Genomic DNA, 21402 nt, shown 5'->3' on the forward strand with positions numbered 1-21402 from the left:
CAGTGCAGTTGCTGGGTCATAGGGTAGTTCTATTTTTAATTTTTTGAGGAGCCTCCATAGTGTTTTCCAGAGTGGCTGCACCAGTTTGCATTCCCACCAGCAGTGCAAAAGAGATCCTCTTTCTCTACATTCTCATCAACATCTGTTGTTGACTGACTTGTTAATGTCAACCATTCTGACAGGTGTGAGGTGGTATCTCATTGTGGTTTTGCTTTGTATCTCCCTGATGATGAGTAATGTTGAGCATTTTTTCATGTTTGGTTGGCCACCTGGATGTCTTCTTTGGAGAAGTGTCTATTCAAGTCGTTTGCCCATTTCTTCACTGGATTCTTTATTTTTTGGTGTTGAGTTTGATAAGTTCTTTATAGATTTTGGATACTAACCCTTTATCTAACCTTTATGTCATTTGCAAATATCTCCTCCCATTCTGTCGGTTGCCTTTTAGTTTTGCTGATTGTTTCCTTCACTGTGCAGAAGCTTTTTATTTTGATGAGATCCCAATAGTTCATTTTTGCTTTTGTTTCCCTTGCCTCTGGAGACATGTTAAGAAGTTGCTGCGGTCAAGATCAAAGAGGTTTTTGCCTGCTTTCTCCTCGAGGATTTTGATGGCTTCCTGTCTTACATTTAGGTCTTTCATCCATTTTGAGTTTATTTTTGTGTATGGTATAAGAAAGTGGTCCACGTTCATTTTTCTGCATGTTGCTGTCCAGTTTCCCAGCACCACTTGCTGAAGAGACTGTCTTTATTCTATTGGATATTCTTTCCTGCTTTGTCAAAGATTAGTTGGTCATACGTTTGTGGGTCCCTTTCTGGGTTCTCTATTTTGTTCCATTGATCTGAGTGTCTGTTCTGGTGCCAGTACCATACTGTCTTGATGATTACAGCTTTGTAATACTGCTTGAAGTCCAGGAGTGTGATGCCTCCAGCTCTGGTTTTCTTTTTCAAGATTTCTTTGGCTATTCGGGGTCTTTTCTGGTTCCATACAAATTTTAGGATTGTTTGTTCTAGCTCTGTGAAGAACGCCAGTGTTATTTTGATAGGTATTGCATTCAATATGTAGATTACTTTGGGTAGTACTGACATTTTAACAATATTTGTTCTTCCTATCTAGAAGTATAGAATATTTTTCCATTTTTTTGTGTGTCTTCTTCAATTTCTTTCATAAGCTTTCTATAGTTTTCAGTTTATAGATTTTTCACCTGTTTGGTTATTTTTATTCCTAGGTATTTTTTGGTTTTTGGTGCAATTGTAAATGGGATCAATTCCTTGATTTCTCTTTTTGTTGCTTCATTGTTGATGTACAGGAATGCAACCGATTTCTGTGCATTGATTTTATATCTTGCCACTTTGCTGAATTCATGGATCAGTTCTAGCAGTTGTTTGGTGGAATCTTTTGGGTTTTCCATACAGAGTACCACGTCATCTGTGAAGAGTTAAAGTATGACCTCCTCCTGGCCGATTTGGATGTCTTTTATTTCTTTGTGTTGTCTAACTGCTGAAGCTAAGACTTCCAATACTATGTTGAATAACAGCAGTGAGAACGGACATTCCTCTCTTGTTCTTGACCTTAGGGGGAAAGCTCTGTTTTTCCCCATTGACGATGATATTAGCACTGGGTACTAGGATATTTTCTAAGTAAGCTAATGGCTACAATTTAAATTTACATAGACTAAATCTACTGAATCAGAATCACTGGAACGGTACCCAGAAATCTACATGTTTAACCAGCTTCCTAGGTGATTCTGCTGTTTGCTAACAATCAAAATCCTCTATTATCACTCCTTTTCTTCCAATTATATAATCCAAGTTCTTTACTTGTAAATGTGTATTAGCCATATTAACCTAAATGTTCATTTTTTTTTTTTTGAGAGAGAGAGAGAGAGAGAGAACAAGCACAGCAGGGGAGGGGCAGACAGACAGACAGACAGACAGAATCCAAAGCAGGCTCCAGGCTCTGAGCTGTCAGCACAGAGCCTGATGTGGGGCTCAAATTCACGAGCCACAATATCATGACCTAAGCTGAAGTTGGACGCTTAACCTGAGTCACCCAGGTGCCCCTGGCCATATTAACTTATACTTGGAAGAAATAACAGACTGCAATACAATACAAGTTCCACCATATCTGAGACCTGTTAGCCACTAAAGAGTAATTTCTTACTTTTAACAGAAGGTTTCCCAATATAATTTTAAAAGAATTTATAACTGATGTGGTACCATTAATTCCTTTTGATGTATAAATCTGGACTTACACATACAACTTTTACAAAACTCTACCTTTTTTTTGTCTCCAAAGTTAGTACATATAAACAGCTAATTCAAGCTTACTTCACTTTCAAGTTTGCTAGAGTTTGAAGCTTTCTCCAGCAGCTCCTCTTGTATCAGCTGAAACTGACTAGTTCTGTGGGCCATGTTAACCTTCAAATCAGAATTCTCAGCTTCTATTTGCATCAACTTAGTACGTAGTTCTTCTATTCCAGAAGCAAGTCTTTGCCTTTCTCTTTCATATTGCTTGTTCACAGTATGTTGATTTTGGTCTTTTATTCTTTCTGCTGACAAACATAAAAGGAAAATTCCTCTGTATAAAACTTACAGAAAAAAACCCTATTTCAATGTTGAAAGATTTAATCATAAATAAAGTTTAATTCCTTATCTAAAGAATACTAAAGGGAACAGAGAATGAGATGTACTTTAAGGAAAAGGTAATGAAGGAAAATGGCAAGTAACATACTTTCTATTATTAAGTATATAACAAAGTAGGAATAACTTCTGAGTCACTCACTTTTCCAGACTATTCCTTAATACCAAAAAGAGTCCTTCTCCACCTATAAAAATCCCCGTATTTCGGATAGAAAACATTGCCAAAAAAAAAAAAAAATCATTGTTTAAAAAAATCATTGTTAAAAAATCATTATTTCCTTAAACTGAAGTTAATCATAAAATTTCTCTAGAGCATATTTTTATTTATTGTATATAGATGCAAGTTCAAAAGCTGAAAACTGAGAATCCTTCCTACTCTAAACTAGCTCATGAGAATTCAGTGATGCTTTTTTAAAACTACTGAGGGTTATCAAAGGTAGTTGTTTGAATATATACTTTCTCCACTATAAATATATAAACCTATTCCCACCTAAAAGTAACTGAGCTTTCAGGAGTGCTTTAAAGAGGGATAATATATATGATTGCATGAGAACACACAGAGGTATGGAAGTAAGTGGAGATGCACTATGCCTTCTTCGAGGGCAGCACAAGTAGCCATTTCCTATCAATTCTCCATATCCCTAATATTTCACTTTCTAGGCTATCATTAGTTCTATACTCTTTGATGTAAGAGAACTCATGACATATTTATCAACATCTCTAATAATTAGCATTCACTCTGCTAATAACACCATCACTCTCTTCCCTATTCTCTCTAATCACTTTGATAGCTAATTCTCTCTGCTGTCGTTCCTCCTGCCAGAAGCCAATCATATTTGAAGACAGACAATGATAAATTAAAGATACATATATTAACCAGTAGGGCAACTACTAAGAAAGTAAAGAAGTATAGTTAACTAATCAATAGTGAAGATTTAAAAAAAATAGAATACTAAAATATAATTGATCTAAAAGAAGGCAGGAAAGATGAATAAAGGCCATTAGAATAAATAATAAACAAATACCAAGATGATAAACTTAAACCCAAAAAAGATCAATAGTTGCATTAAATGTGTCTAAACATTCCACTGAATGAGCAAAAAATGTTAGAATATAAAAGCAAGAACCAATTATATGCTCTCTATCAGAAACTCACTTTATCTATAAAAAATACAGACTAAAAGGATGAAAAAAGTCATACCAGGAAAACCCAAACACAGCTGGAGTGATGATCAGAAAGAAAATTAAGAAAACAATCCCATTTATAATTGACCCAAAAAGAATAAAATATCTAAGAATAAATTTGAGGAGGGGAAAGATTTGTACACTAAACACTATAAGACACTGATGAAAGAAACTGAAGACACAAATTAATAGATAGTTCATGTTCATGGACTGGAAAAATACTGTGAAAATCTCCATACTACCTAAATCTAAAGATTTAATTCAACCCCTATCAAAATCCCAATGGCATTTTTTTTTATAGAACAAAAGACAAATCCTAAAATTTGTATGGAACCACAAAAGACCCCAAATAGCTAAACTAATCTTGAGAAAGTAAAACGAAGCTGAAGGTGTCACACTTCCTAATTTCAAACTGTATTATAAAACCATGGTAATCAAAACAGTATGGTACTGGCATTAAAAACAGACATATGGTGTGCTTGGGTAGCTCAGTCAGTTGTCCAACTCTTGATTTCAGCTCAGGTCATGACCTCATGGTTCGTGGGATCAAGCCCTGAATTGGGCTCTGCACTGACAGCATGCAACCTGCTTGGGATTCTCTCTCTTTCCCTCTTTCTCTGCCCTTCCCCTCCTCATTCTCTCCCTGCCTCCCTCCCTCCCTCTCTCTCAAAATAAAGGTAAATTAATTTACAACAAAGGAGTCAAGAACATACAATAGGGAAAGGACAGTCTTTTTAATAAACAGTGTTGGGTTAACTGAACAGCCATATGCAAAAGAATGAAACTAGACCACTATCTTAAGTAGACAAAAATCAACTTAAAATGGTTTAAAGACTTGAATATTAAACCTAAAACATAAAACTTCTGGAAGAAAACATAAGTAAAAAGCTCTTAGATCTATCAGTCCTGGTGATGGTAATTTTTGGATTCAACACCAAAAGCAAAAGCAAAAAAGTAAAAATAAACAAGTGGGACTATATCAAACTAAAAAGCTTCTGTACCGCAAAAGAAACCATCAACAAAATGAAAAGACAACCTACAGAATGGGAGAAAATATTTGTAAATCTATATCTGATAAGGGATTAATATCCAAAATACATAAAAACTCATATAACCCAATAGCAAAAAAAAAAAAAAAAAACCCAATTAAAAATGGGCAGAAGATCTAAATAAGACATTTTTCCAAAGAAGATATACAAATGGCCAATAGACACATGAAAAGATGTTCAACACCACTAATCATCAAAGAAATGCAAATCATAATCACAATGAGGTATCACTTCACACCTACAAAAATGGCTATCATCAAAAAGATGAGAAATAAGCGTTGGTGAAGATGTGGACAAAAGGGAACCCTTGTGCCCTGTTGGTGAACATGTAAACTGGTAGAGCCACTATGGAAAACAATATGGAATTGCCTTTAAAAATAGAGCTACCACATATGCAGTAATTCCACTTCTGAATATTTACCTGAAGGAAATGAAATCACTATCTGCACTCATGTACATTGCAGCATTATTTACAATAGCCAAGTCATGGAAGTAATCTAAGCATCCACTGACAGATGCATGGATAAATACAAGGTAGCACGCACACACACACACACACACACACACACACACACACACACACAAACACAGAAATACTATTTAGCCATAAAAAGGACTTTTTTTTTAATGTTTATTTACTTTTGAGAGATAGGCAGAGCATGAGCAGGGGAGGGGCAGAGAGAGACAGAGACACAGAATCTGAAGCAGGCTCCAGGCTCTGAGCTGTCAGCACAGGGCCCAACGTGGGGCTCGAACTCACAAACCATGAGATCATGACCTGAGCCGAAGTCAGATGCTCAACCAACTGAGCCACCCAGGTGCCCCAAAAAGACATCTTTTTACTTGTGACAATATGGATGAACTTGAGGACATTAGGTTAAATGAAAAGCCAGGCAGAGAAAGACAAATACTGTATGATCTCACTTATATGTGAAATATAAAAACAAACAAACAAATGAAACAAACTCATAGAACGGAGTGTTATTTGCCAGAGGTAGGGGTTAGTGGTGGGGAAAATGGGTAAATGTGGTCAAAAGGTACAAACTTGCAGTTATAAGATAAACAACTCCTGGGTATAGATATAATATACAGCATGGTAACTATAGTCAATAATATTATATATTTGAAACTTGTTGAGAGTAGATCGTAAAAATTTTTTTTTACATTTATTCATTTTTGAAAGACAGAGAGAGAGCACAAGCAGGGGTGGGGCGGGGAGGGTGGGGGTACGCAGAATCTGAAGCAGGTTCCAGGCTCTGAGCTGTCAGCACAGAGCCTGACGTGGGGTTCGAACTCACAAACCATGAAATCATGACCTGAGCCGAAGTTGGATGCTCAATGACTGAGCCACCCAGGTACCCTGAGAGTAGATCTTAAAAGCTCTCATCCCTCCCCAAAATTTGTTACTTATCTGTGATGACGGATGTTACATAGACTTATTATTGTGGTTATCATTTCAAAATATACACATATATCACATCATTATGACATACACCTAAAACTAATATGATATTATATGTCAATTATATACCAATAAAAAATTAGCTCAAGTAACTATATTAACACATTTTTTAAATGTCTGTTTATATTTGAGAGAGACAGAGAGAGACAGTGTGTGAGCAGGGGTAGAAGAGGGGCAGAGAGAGGGAGACACAGAACTCGAAGCAGGCTCTAGGCTCTGGGCTATCAGCACAGAGCCCGACCCGGGGCTCAAACTCAATGGATCGTGAGATTATGACCTGCAGAAGTCGGGCACTTAACCGACTGAGCCACCCAGGTGCCCCAGATAGAGTAACTATATTAATTTTAGGTAAAGCAGAGTTCAGACTCACAGAACTAAAAGGATAAATTAACAAACTCACATACATATCTGAAGATTTCAAGATTTTTTCTCAGTAATTGAACAAGTACACAGAAAATCACTAGGGGGAAAGAAGACTCAAGCTTCTATAAATAAGTTTAATATGACTGAAGTTCACTCTACCCAATAGTCCCCAGAATACACAATTTTTTCAAGTGCATTTAAAACAATCATCAAGATAGTCCATATGCTGGCCAATAAACTAAATCTCAAAACATTTTTAAGAAGTGAAATCAGGTTCATTCATGAATTAGGTTATTAGAAACAACTTAATGTCCACTACTAATAACAAAAGGACACCTGGAAAATTCTAAATATTTGGAAATAAATACACACAAGAGATATTATAAGATATTTTGAAGTGAATAAAATGAAAATGCAATATATAAAAATTAGTGGGATGCAGGTATAGCATTGCCTAAAGAGAAGTATTTTATACCCTTAAATAGTTATATAAGGTTTAAAATCAATAATCTAAGCATTCATTTTAAGAAAAGTTAAAGACAGAATTGAACCCAAAGAAAATTAAGGAGTATAAGGGATCCTTAGGAAAATGGCTTTTTTTGTTTTTGGTTTTCAGTATAATTAACATAGCGTGTTATGTTAGCCTCAGGTGTACAATATGGTAATACAACATTTCTACACATTACTCAGGGCTCGTCATGATAAGTTCACTCTTAATACCCTTTTATCTATTTTACTCTTTCTTCCACCCACTTCCAGTCTAGCAGCCACCAGTTTGTTCTCCATATTTAAGAGAGATTTTTTGGTCTGTTTTTCATTGTTCATTTGGTTTGTTTCTTAAATTCCACATATGAATAAAATCATATGGTATTTGTCTTTCTCTGTCTGATATACTTTATTTAGCATTGTATCCTCTAGGTCCATTCATGCTGTTGCAAAAGGCAAAATTTCATTTCTTTTTATGGCTGAGTAATATTCCAGTATGTGTAATATTCCACACACACATATATACACACCACATCTTCTTTACCCATTCTTCTATCAGTGGAAACTTAGGTTGCTTCCATATCTTGGCTATTGTAAGTAATGCCACAATAAACATAGGAGTGCATGTATCTTTTGAATTAATATTTTTGTTTTCTTTGGGTAAATACCCAGTAGTGGAATTACTGGATCATACGATGATTTTTAATTTTTTTTTTAAATACAATTTATTGCCAAGTTAGCTAACATACAGTGTATATACAGTGTGCTTTTGTTTTTGTTTTTGAGGAAACTCCATACTGTTTTCCACAGTGGCTACACCAGTTTGCACTCCCACCAACAGTGCACGAGTGTTGCTTTTTCTCTACATCTTTAACAACACTTGTTATTCCTTGTGTTTTAGGTTTTAGCCATTCTGATAGATGTGAGGTGATGTCTTATGGAGGTTTTGATTTGCATTTCCCTGATGATCAGTGATGTTGAACATTTTTTTAATGTGTCTGTTGGTCATTTGTAAGTCTTCTGATGGAAATGTTAGATATTTTAATTGTGGTGATAGTTACAAGGGTATAAACATGAAAAAATATACATTTGATAAAACATTTCAAACTTTGTTATTTTAAATGGGTGTATCCTACTAGTAAATTTTACTTCAGTAAACTACATTTTTTGATGTTTTTTTTAAATTTGTTTTTGAGAGAGAGGGAGGAGTAGAGAGGGAGACAGAGAATCTCAAGCAGGCTCTGTACTGTTAGCAGAGAACCCAACATGGGGCTCAAACTCACAAATCATAAGATCATGGCCTGAGCCGAAATCAAGAGTTGGACGCTTACCTGACTGAGCCACCCAGGGGTAGCTTTATCATTTTTAAAGAATAATGCAAAGTTCAACAATTTTGAAATTCTTGCTATCTTACCAACCCATAACTAGTAATAACAGATTATTGATAATACAAACTAAACATCTGATAATCCATTTCTCTAAAAAACTATCATAAACAACTTAGAATTAAAGAATTTGATTTAGGGGCGCCTGGGCGGCTCAGTTGATTGAGTGTCCGACTTTGGCTCAGGTCATAATCTCACGGTTCATGAGTTCGAGCCCCACAACGGGCTGTGTGCTGACAGCATTAGAGCCTGGAGCCTGCTTCGGATTCTGTGTCTCCCTTTCTCTCTGCTCCTCCCCTGCTCATGCTCCATCTCTCTCCTTCAAAAATCAATTAAAAAAAAAAAATTAAAAAAAATTAAAAAAAGAATTTAATACACTCACCTAATTGATTACCTCCTAGTTTTACCGGTTCTGTCTCTACACTATTTAATTTGCCACTTTCTTGTTTGTCATTACAAGCAATAAGATTCTGAGATAACTGATTCGCGGCCAGGTTTGCCTGAAGCTTTTGAATTTCTGCCTCCTTTATTGCAAGTTTAATCCTGGAACAAAACAAAATACACCAAAAACTATTAGAAAGATCTATATAAATATCTCCCACCATTTTTACCTTTCAAGTTGGCAAAAATTTTAAAACTCTGATATTAGTTAACTCTTGGGCAGGATGTAGAAATTCTTATATACCACTGATGGGAATGTAAACTGGCACAGCTACTTTAAAAACTTGATAGTACCTAGTAACAGTAAAAACGTACACATGCTATAACCCAGCACTTTCACTTTTAGGAATATACACTAGAGACACTCTGGCATATTGTATAAGGCATATTGTATAAAGGTATGTACTTTGCAGCACTGTTTGTAACAGAAGAAAACTACAGTTCTAGGTGACACAGTTCTAGGACAGACTCCTATACAGCTATTAAAACTACCTACACTAATCCACCCATTGATTGGTAACTCTAACTACCCACCTCAACATGTATGAATTTAAAAAATAATGCTGAGTAAAAAAGCAAAATTACAAACAATATAAGCATATATATTTTGCATGTATGTGTGAATGTAAACATACACAAAATGGATGGAAGAATACGTACCCAGTTCATGATGGTGTATTCTTAAGAGGAGAATGAGACTAGTGGGAAAGATCAATGGGTATTATCCACCCTGTAATGTTTTATGTTTTACTTAAACACATTTGAAAAAAATATCACAGAATGTTAAGAAGAATCAAGTCTTAGTTGTGGAAACACAGTTGTTTGTTTTAATACTGGATGAACTTTTCTATATATTTTTCATCTTCTCAATTAAGGATTTTAATTTAACTGCCAATTTAAAAAAAACCACTGTATTTGCTACAACTTCAGCATCTGAAAGCCATACCTCAATTCTGAAATCAACATTTTATTTGCCTCACAGCAGCCAATGTAATTGTCTTCCTTGTTTGACAAACTACTCATCTGGTGCTTAGAAAGAGATGATTTAAAACCAAACACTTCACTTTTTAACTGCAAATTTAAAAAGAGACATACATAAACTTACAATATCTATGATGCAATTGTTTTATTCAGAACCCCAATTTTTAAAAATTGTGTGAATTTAATAGAAACAACCTAATGTCCGTCAGTAGGATAAATGTAAAAATACATTTTGAAATACTGAGATAACAGAAAAATCACAATAGTTAAAATAAACCTGCATTATATAAATCATTATGGAGGTATCACATAATATAACATTATGTGAAAAACAACAGAGGCACATGTAGTATTTTCCAAAACACTTTAGCTATATTTTTAATTTTTTTTAATGTTTATTTATTTTTGAGAGTGAGGGAGAGTGAGGGGGAGGGAGAGAGAGAGAGAGAGAGAGAGAGAGCGAGCGCACAAATGAGGGAGGGGCAAAGAGAGAGGAAGAGACAGAGACAGAGAATCTGAAGCAGGCTCTGCACTGTCAGCACAAAGCCTGATATAAGGCTCAAACCCACGAGCCCTGAGATTATAACCTGAACTGAAATCAGACGCTCAACCAACTGAGCCACCCAGGTGCCCTTGCTGTATTTTTAAAAATAAAATAAAATAGGTAAGAGTCAAAGAAATAAAATAAAATTGGTAAGTCTACCACCCATCCAAATATATTTGAAACCGGGGCATTTGGGTGGCACAGTTGGTTAGGCATCCAACTCTTGATCTCGGCTGGGATCTCACCACTTGTGAGTTCAAACCCTGCGTCAGGCTCTGCGTTGATGGTGTGGAGCCTGCTTGGGATTCCGTCTCTCCTTCTCTCTGACCCTCCCTCATTTGTGTTCTCTCTCTCTCAAAATAAATAAACTTAAAATTAAAAAATATATACATATACACATATTTGAAATCAGCCATGACACATTTATATAGTTTTCTCCTGATCTCACCTTTATTTTACAATTATCAATAACAGATTTCTGACATAGTTATACTTACCTTCTTTCTAATCTCACTTATATATATAGTTATATATGTAACTGAAAGAGAAATGATGGCCATCTGCTATCATAAAAACATTTTAATAAGTACACGAAAAGTTGCTCAACATTATTAGTCATTAGAATAATGTAAATTAAAACCACAATGTGATACCACATCACACCCACTAAGATGGCTATAAATCTAAAAGACAGACAATAACAAATGTTGGCTAGGTTGTAGAAAAACAGGAACTCTCAGACATTCCTGGTGAGAATGTAAAATGGTATAGCCACTTTGGAAAACAGTTCAGTACAACTTTACCATATGACCCAGCAATTCCATTCCTAGGTATGTACTCAAGAGAAATGAAACTATGTCCACACACAGACTTGTATGCAAATGTTCGTAGCAGTATTGTTCATAATAGTCCAAACATGGAAGCAACCCAAATATCTATCTACTTATTGGTGAACAGTTAAATAAAATGTGGTGTATCCATACAATTGAATAATATTCAACAATAAAGTGATATGGAGTACTGATATATATCACAATGAATGATCCTCAAAAATTTTTAGAAAGCTAAAGACCATATATTGTACAATTTCATTTATATGAAAAATCCAAAAAAGACAAATCTCTAGAGGCAGAAAATACATTAGTGGTTCCCTAGGGGTGAGTGTGGTAAAGGAATCTTCTGAATGGTAAACTGAAAACTGGACTGCAGTGATTGCTCCAAAACTTGTAAGTTTACTAAAAATCACTGAATGGTACAATTAAAATGGGTGAATTCTGTGGTATACAAATATTACTTGAATAAAGCTGTTTTTTAAAAATCCTGTGCCATTCTTACATAGGGCGTCTGAGAGACTAAGAAAGGGTAAGAGCAGAAAAAGAAAAGGGATTAGGTAGAAAAGAAATTCATTACTGAAAGTATAGATATGTAAAAAAAAACATAAAGTAAAAGCTAATAAAGCAACCACAAAATGATGATCTCTTATAAAGCACTTGAGTAAAAGTTTCTTTTTCATCCATACTTACTGGCAACTGGGACATAACTTTTTCCAGACTTCTCAGTTCCACCCTTGAACTCTCTATTTCTTGCTGACAGAAATCCAGTCGCTCATTCTGTGCTGCAACACGGACCTTTAATTCTCGGTTTTCATTCATTAGAGAAAATTTTTCTCTCAGTACTTCCTCTTTGTCTTCTAACTCACTCTCTAGCTTCAGAATACTTTGTTTAGATTCAGTTAGTTGTGCCATAACTTCTGAATTTTTCACTGCCATGATCCTTAATTTTTCTTTTCCATTATTATTTTCTTCTTTTAACTGCCTATGAAGAAAAAAACATAAAAATGAAAATAAAATATATATTTATTTTCAGTAAATCCTAGTTAATCTCACTTTTAAAATATTTTAAAGCAGGGGGTGGGGAGGGGAAAAATGGGTGACGGGCATTGAGGAGGGCACTTGTTGGGATGAGAACTGGGTGTTGTATATAAGCGATGAATCACAGGACTCTATCCCCAAAACCAAGAGCACACTGTATACACTATATGTTAGCCAACTTGACAATAAATTATATTAAAAAATAAACAAATAAAAACATTTAAAATTTTTCAAAAAATAAAATATTGTAAAGCTTTAATTCTGAAATAATAATACCTGCTCACATTTACTGAGTACCTACTTTCTGCATGCCAGGCACTCACAACTTTATGTGGGTAGCACGATTATCACTCTCTGTTTATAGATAAGGAAACTAAGGTATATAAAGGTTATAAAAGTTTCCCAGTGTCTCATAGTAAGGAGGAAGGCAGGAGAACTCCATTATCTTTGAAGCACTTGTGCTCCCTTTATAAAAGTATAAGACAGGAGATCTAACTCCCACATCCTAATTCAACATATTGCAACTTCAAGAAAGTTTTAGGTTATATAAGGAAAAATCATGAACTATTAGCCACAACGCTAAAAGATAGTAATCAACCATTAACAGATTACTAGGCAGTAATATTTTCATATATGTTTGTGTTCATCTTTTCTAAATATATGCAAAGCAAATATGCTGATCATATCACTCTATATTTGCAAGTATATTAATATCAACACGTTTTATTCATTAAAAATCCTAACATTATACCCAGAAAACAATTGCAGTCATGAAACCTAGCTTTCTATGTAATTTAAGGCCACAATTACAATATACAAAATATTCTATTTTAAAACGTTTCAGTTCTTTCTCCATTTCCACACAAAACTCCTTTTTCCATAACAAGATACTGTACCTTAATTTTTCTTTCAGAATTTCAAGGTCACTTTTATATACACCACACTTTTCCTGCAGCCTTTTATTTTCTTTTTCACAGCTAATTAGATTTTTCTCTAATATTTCTTCTTCAACTTGAACCTAAAACAATAATTTGTTTTAAGTGGACATACTGCTGTAGTCATAAATTTTAGGTGTTTCAAACTAAAAAGTAGTGACTTCAGAAATAAGCAGGAGAGTAGAGTAAGTATTTCACACATTTAAGTCCCCAGCCTTGTGGTGAAAGGAGCAAAGTGACGGGCACTAACAAAGGACGAGGAGGGGGATGCCACCACCTGTCCAGAAATGGTTGAGAGCCTATGACAGAGGGGCAATGGCACTATCACCCGACAGGAAGCATTCTGGCCTCACGGGAGCAAAGCAAGCAATTTATGCAGGGATGCTGCATGAAATTAACTAAAGGCTAACTATGCTGCAAATGTTATGGAGAAATAACTTTTGAAATTTTAGCCACAAGATACTCCCACTGAAATTACAGTCCAAATCTAAACCAGATAAAAATCAAGCACTCAGGTGAGAGTGGTGGGAGTGACAGAATAGGCAGATCTGCCTCTGTTATTACATCGACCTAACTAGAGGTACCTGCTGAGTGTGGTTTGAACTGATAATCCTAAGGAGAAATGTGAAAAAAAATCATCTTAACATTTTTCTCTTTCCTCTCCCTGAACATATTACCCCTGCTAGGTATTCTATCTCCCCCGACAAATTACCTTATTAAAAATCCCTCCTACAAAATTTCATTCCCACAGGGATCTTCTCCAAGGCCTTCAAAACAGTGATCTGATTAATTTACACTTAAGAACAGTATCTGACGGGATTTTAAGAATTTTTCATTGAAATATAGTTGACAAACAATGTCACATTAGTTTCAGGTGTACAATACAGTGATTCAGTAACTCTATGCATTATGTTGTGCTCACAAGTGTAGCTATCATCTGACGCTACATATACTATTATAATACAATTGACTATATTCCCTATGCTGTAACTTGGATGCCTGTGACTTCCACATGCCATAACTGGAAGTTTGTATCTCCCACTCCCCTTCACCAATTTTGCCCAACACCTCATCAGTTCTTTGTATTTATGGGTCTGTTTCTGCTTTTTGTTTATCTTTTAGAGTCCACATATAAGTGAAATCATATGGTATTTCTTTCTTATTAAACTTTTAATAATAATATTTCTTCTACCCTTCTACCTTTCTTTGAACGGAATCATTAACTTTCTCTTTTTCAATTACTATCTCAAGATGGAATTTTCTCATGTTAGTATCTATCAACCAGACCTCTCTTCTGAGCTCAATGTCTGAATACTGAACATGTGGCCTTCCTCCAAACAGGTTTTATTATCCGTATGACTTGAAAATATTAAGTGAATGTAATAAAGTCACTATACTACCATGTAGAATCTGTTAAAGGAATTTTCCCTTTGAGAGGAAGGAGTAAGATCCTCTCAGGGTGGTAGGTCCAGGGAGACAACTGAAGGCTATACAATCTACTCTGTCTTCATTTTCATGGAGGTGATAGGAACAAATTTTCTGCTTCTACTTCTACAGCTCCAACCTCTGCTCACTCACCTCATCTTTCTCCGTATTCTTTTCTTTCTCTGTATTTTGTTCTTCCCCTTGTCTCCATTCTTTTCCCACTTTGATAAAAAAGTTTCTGCTCATTATAAGATTATGAACACCAGCCTTAGCCAATATTTACAATTCTTTATTCCAATGATTTTATTACAAGGTCATAAAAATTATTCCCCACTTTAACTATAAACAAATACATTCTATTTATGTCTATTTTTATTTTTAGAATATGGACAGTTCCAAAAAAACTGAATTTGTACAACTGCTTCTTACCTTTTCCAGTTTTTCAGCCACTTTTTCTTTATAATGTTGGAAAGCTTTACTCAGCTCTTCAGCATTATATAGTGCTTCATTCCTTTGTCGTTCAGCTCTAAAATTTAAAAAGGGAGAATAAAAGTAAAGAATGCTCTGCATTTAACTAGTGAAACTCCAAAGTAACCTATATTTTATTATAAGAAATAATTAGAGACAAGCAGTACTAAAAAAGAGTATTAAGCTTAAACTGCAAAATGAAGAATAGAGACTACAATAATTTCCTCACTGTATCAATATGAAAAATAAAATATAAAGCACCACATAAACTTTGAAACATACATACATTCTTATGTGTTAGCAATTTTTTTCTCTATCTGGAAAAGATCAGGGAAGCAGCCTAGGCTGTATAAACTCAAAAATCAGAATTTCAAAATATTACAGAATCAATCCATGGTCTAGTATATTAAAAATATTCGGTAAATCCTGTGACCTTTGCAAAGGGCAAGTAAATTTTCAAAAAGGTATTTCAAAAGGCAGTAGTTACTTCCAAAAGATGTAAAAATCTGAACAACAAAATCTACCCACTATGAAGCACTGTCTTAGTTGACCCTGACCTTTCCTCATACTTTTCACACTGAGTTGAGACAATTGGGCCAATGTAGTCAATTTCATAGCTACCTCTAAAAATTATTCTATTATTTAAACCTCTTCTCATCATATTCATTCCAATGTAAGGGTAGTTAGTGACTCTACTCTTATCAAGAGTGAATTTCTCTACACTCTAGACCTCAGCTCTTCCCCTTTCAGGGACTTAACTCTATCTTCTATACTTTCAGTCTCTTCTCTACTGGTTTACAAATTCAGTGGAAGTATCTCTTACTTTCTAAATATATGTAGTACTTAAGCTTGGGTAGCAACTGTGGATATCAAAGTGTCTATCTGGTTCCAAAGTTTTAGATAAATGGTAATGGTTTAAATATTTTCTTAAATGTTTATTCATTTTTGAGAGACAGAGTGCAAGTGGGGAGGGGCAGAAAGAGAAGGAGACACAGAATCCAAAGCATGCTCTGAACTGTTGGCAGAGCCCGACGCAGGGCTTGCCGATGTCGGACACTTAACCGACTGAGCCACCCACGTGCCCTGGTAAGAGTTTAAATAATAAGGGATTTATCTAAAAATCTAAGAGAATATATTCCATAAATAGAGCTCAGAGGGCAAAGGATACCTGTATGTCTCACTTAAACAAAACCCTCCACTGATATGCTTTACTCTCTCGTCCTTGCTTTTTCAACGTTAATTTACTTTTGGGACAGAGAGAGACAGAGCATGAACGGGGGAGGGGCAGAGAGAGGGAGACACAGAATCGGAAACTGGCTCCAGGCTCTGAGCCATCAGCCCAGAGCCTGACGCGGGGCTCGAACTCCCGGACCGCGAGATCATGACCTGGCTGAAGTCAGACGCTTAACCGACTGCGCCACCCAGGCGCCCCTCGTCCTTGCTTTTAAGACAAACTTATCCACTTTCACACTTACCTACTCTTCCTCACCACCAATTAAAAAAAAGTAAAGACAGATTTTAGCCATACAGAAAAGTATACATAAACATCCATGTACTCCCAATCAAGCTTTAATGAATCTTCTTTTTTTTTGTTTCATATAGCATTTTTTACTTTAAGCAAACAAAACATTATAGACATTACAGAGCTGAGGTCCCTGTGTCCCTTCCAAATCCCATTCCCCCGACTTCTTCCAAAGGTAACCGTAGTCTTTTTTTTTTATTACAAAACATTTTGTATGTTCACATGTTCACCTAAACCCACAAGTAATACATCCCAGTTCACTTATTCCAAGAGGCACATTATTTTCATCATTTTAACACCTCTAAAATTGGTATGTATTTTATAATTAATGGTATATAATAGTTTCACGGTGATATTTTTCTTACTGATTACCTAAATAATGATGCACCTTAAGATCTGTGTAATCTTATATTCAATAAAACATCATAGTTTCTTCCCATGTTTTTATGCTTTATATGATCACCCTATATATATTTATAGCATCACACTATATATATCCTTCTGCAGATTGCTTTTATTCAGTATCATTCAAGATCTATGTTCATCTTTGTGACTATAGTTCATTTAAAAAAATTTTTTTTAATGTTTATTTATTTTTGAGAGAGACAGAGACAGAATGTGAGTGGGTTAAGGGCAGAGAGAGAGGGAAACACAGAATCTGAAGCAGACTCCAAACTCTGAGCTGTCAGCACAGAGCTCGATGTAGGGCTCAAACTCACAAGCCGTGAGATCATGACCTGAGCCGAAGTCGGATGCTCAACCGACTGAGCCACCCAGGCACCCCGACTATAGTTCATTTTTTAAAATCTCGGGCATACTATTCTATTGCATGAAAATAGTATAATTTATTTTGTACATTTTTTATTTGATAGACATTGAGGTTGTTTCCAGCTAATACAAACATGTTGCAGTGAACATCCCAGTGCACAGCTTCTTGGCAGTATGTGGGAGAGTTTCTTTAAAAAAAACAAGAGCTCTGTGCTGACAGCTCAGACCCTGGAGCCTGTTTCGGATTCTGTATCTCCCTCTCTCTCTGACCCTCCCCTGTTCACGCTCTGTCTCTCTGTGTCTCAAAAATAAGTAAACATTAAAAAAAAATGTGTTATGTGCTCGCTTCGGCAGCACATATACTAAAAAAAAATGTGTTTAAATAAATAAGAGCTGAATTGCTAAATATTTTCCAAAAGGTATTTCCATGTTGAAGGTACAAGGTAGGAGCACCTTTAGCTTTATGAAATCTTTTTTATTAGTTTTTTTTAAGTTTTTTTTTTTTTTAATGTTTATTTACTTTTGAGAGAGAAAGACAGAGCACAGTGCACGGTGAGGGGCACAGAGAGAGGGAGACAAGACACAAAATCTGAAGGCGTCTCCAGGCTCTGAGCTGTCAGCACAGAATCCAAGGCAGGGCTAGCAACTCACAAACTGAGAGATTATGACCTGAGCCAAAGTCAGACACTTAACTGATTGAGTCACCCAGGCATCCCTAGTTTATTTATTTTTTGAGAGAGACAGCAAGCAAGTGAGCAACCGTGTGTGGGGGAGGGGCAGAGAGCGAGGGATACAGAGAATCCCAAGCAGGCTTCACACTGTCAATGCCAGTGGACATTTTGAACTCACAAAATATGAGATCATAAACTGAGCAGAAATCAAGCATCTTGGATGCTTAACCAGCTGAGCCACCCAAGCACCCCTGAAACCTTTTTTTAAAAAGTGTACAGCAGCACTATCAATTTACATTCCCAACCAAAAATGTGTGTAAGAGTTTCTGCTATACTACTACACCTTCACCCATGCTTAGAGAAAACAGTATATAATAATAAAATAACCTACTTCAGCCTCTCAACAATCTATAATGAAGTACCAAAAATGAGGCAGTCACAGGTTAAGTAACTTGTCTAAGATCTCATAGATTACAGGGAATATAACCTGTTTCCAAAAACTCTTAAGTATTTTGCACTACTACCTCTGGCATGGCATTCAATCTAGCAGGCCGTAGCACTACAGTGTTTGGGTTTAAATTCTAACTGTACCACTTTCTGTGTGTTCTCAATCTCTCTCAAATTCAGTTTCCTCATCTGTAAAATGAGGATGTTATCAATATTCTATGATTGTTTGAAGAGTAAATGAGTTATACACTTAAAGCACTTAGAAAAGTATTTCCATATAGTGAATGCTAAGTTATTATAATTATCACCAAATTAAAAACTTATGCCCATCTAATAGTGCTAAGTGATTGTATTTTTACAATCTCATTGTAATTTTTTTTAATTTTTTAACATTTATTCATTTTGAGAGACAGAGTGCAAGTGGGGGTAGGGCAGAGAGAGAGGGAGAGACAGAATCCGAAGAAGGCTCCAGGCTCTCAGCTGTCAGCACAGCACCAATGTGGGGCCCGAACTCACCAACTGCGAGATCATGACCTGAGCCAAAGTCTGACACTTAACCATTCCATACAGTTTTTGAAGTTTTATTCAAGGTAACTTAATGCAGGAGAGGGGTGGTGGGGAGAGGCGATATCCACCAGCAAAAATTCACATAGCACTGCAGCTATTCTCCACAAAGTCCAGACCTTAGCCTATAGGTTTAATAAAGCAAGGGGACACATGGAGTGGAGTGGGAAGAGCACTGCAGTCAGATCAAAGGGTTTGTATGTATTTCAAAAGATTGCATGCACCTGACAGCTAACCTTTAATCAGACCCTGAGGCACTACCTGTATGTCAGAAAGGGAAAAGACTATGTTATTTCTTACAGATTCCTGGCAGGCCAAAGCAAGCCTCTCCTCATCCCTACCTTGACGGGCATTTCTAAAAGGTATGTATATTAATCTCCAAGGGTCCCGGAACACATAAGCCCAAACAGAGGTAATCAGTGAACATGAACAAGATGGAAGGCCAAAGATAGAGTCAGTATTGTCAGTACTCCTACAAGTTCAAAGCTGGGATCTAATTTTTAAAATCAATAATTAATTCTCCCAGCCACAGTTTTTGAACTTTTTTGTTTTTTAAATTTCAAACAGGTACTCTTTAATGCAGATTCGCCAATTTTTGATATTTTGCCACAATTGCCCATGTCTCTCACTTGAGAGATTTTTTTTGTACTGAACTACATTCTAGAGTAATTAGTAACCTTCACCTTTATTTTAATATTTTTTTAATGTTTATTCACTTTTTGAGAGACAGAGAAGAGTGTGAGCAGGGCAGGAGCAGAGAGAGAGAGGGAGACACAGAATCTGAAGCAGGCTCCAGGCTCTGAGCTGTCAGCACAGAGCCGAATGCGGGGCTTGAATTCACGAACCGTGAGATCATGACCTGAGCCAAAGTTGGACACTTAGCTGACTGAGCCACCCAGGTGTCCCAGTAACCTTCACCTTTAGTACTTTAGTACGTATCCTAAGAACACAATGCCTCATATAACCATAACTATCAAATTCAAGAAATCTGAAACTGTTACAACACTATTATCTAATGTACAATTCACATGTAAGCTTTATCAATTATTCCAATAATGTTCTTTACAGACCTTTTTTTTCCTTCTGATCTAGGATCACATACCGCTTTTAGTTATCATATATCTTTAGTTTCTTTAATCTGTAATATCTCAGCTGTTTGTTAAGTCTTTCATGACACTGACTTTTTTTTTTACAATAATAGCTTAAATTTATTGAACATCTATTATGTGCCACAGAGAGTTTTAGCTGCTTTACATACCTAATCAAAGAGTCACAACTCATTAAACTGGACATTATCCTTATCTTATCTGTAACTAGGACCCAGAAAGATTACACATGTTCAAGGCATGCCCTCATAGTTACTAAGTAGTAAACCTAATGTATGAATCTAAGAAGGAGGTGGACTTAACCACTGGACTACTGATACAAAATTAGATGTCAAACAAGATACATAAAAAACATGTGCGTTTAGAATCATGCTATGCATGGGGTGCCTGGGTGGCTCAGTCAGTTAAGCATCCAGCTTCTACTCAGGTCATGATCTCACAGTTCGTGGGTTCGAGCCCTGCATTGGGCTCTGTGCTGACAGCTCAGAGCCTGGAGCCTGCTTCAGATTGTGTGTCTTCCTTTCTCTCTGCCCCTCCCGTGCTCATGTTCTGTCTCTGTCTCTCAAAAATAAACATTTTTTAAAAAATCATGCTATGCAAATAATTTTTTTCTTATAGGGAAATATGGGCATTTTCTGTTTAGTAGATAGTAAAAACATACACACACACACACACACACACATACACACACATACACATACACACACACACACACACACACACACACACACAGGTTACTTAAAGGTCTACTCTGACACTGCTATTGAAGAGTCACACGGATGAGATCTTCAACAGCCAGAAGCTGATGGTCAATTCTGTGTTTTCTGTGAACCCCTGGATTCAATGACTCTACCTTCTTTTACTTCCCAATGTGATCAAGTATATAACCCATGACTAATACTGGCATAAATGTGCAGCAGCCACTCAAGCTATTTGGAAGTTGCTTATCACTACAACATGATTTTCTCATCCTGCTTCCCCTCTCTTTTCTCAACTACCTACTATTTCTTAAGCCTATGTACTTCACCGTGAGAGAAACACATCAAACTAGGGTTCTCTTCTGCTCTCCAGATGATGTGTACCCAGTGAGAA

At 36.0% G+C, this 21402-nt stretch overlaps 1 protein-coding gene across 10 annotated transcripts in view; it reads right to left on the bottom strand.

Moving 5' to 3' along the window:
* Positions 1–21402, bottom strand: part of CCDC18 (coiled-coil domain containing 18) — a 123641-nt gene that overhangs the window by 81579 nt on the left and 20660 nt on the right. For 9 of the 10 annotated variants that reach the window (XM_047870237.1, XM_047870238.1, XM_047870233.1 and 6 more), the window contains 6 exons: positions 15194–15290; positions 13301–13422; positions 12057–12348; positions 9955–10079; positions 8950–9110; positions 2326–2549 (listed from right to left, as the gene is read on the bottom strand). In XM_047870237.1, the coding sequence (XP_047726193.1) occupies positions 2326–2549; positions 8950–9110; positions 9955–10079; positions 12057–12348; positions 13301–13422; positions 15194–15290 (1021 nt within the window). The remainder of the gene's footprint in view (positions 1–2325; positions 2550–8949; positions 9111–9954; positions 10080–12056; positions 12349–13300; positions 13423–15193; positions 15291–21402) is intronic. The other variant, XM_047870236.1, reaches the window with a different exon arrangement.

This window comes from Prionailurus viverrinus, chromosome C1 (genome assembly GCF_022837055.1).
Source record: "Prionailurus viverrinus isolate Anna chromosome C1, UM_Priviv_1.0, whole genome shotgun sequence".
Lineage (NCBI taxonomy): Eukaryota > Metazoa > Chordata > Mammalia > Carnivora > Felidae > Prionailurus > Prionailurus viverrinus.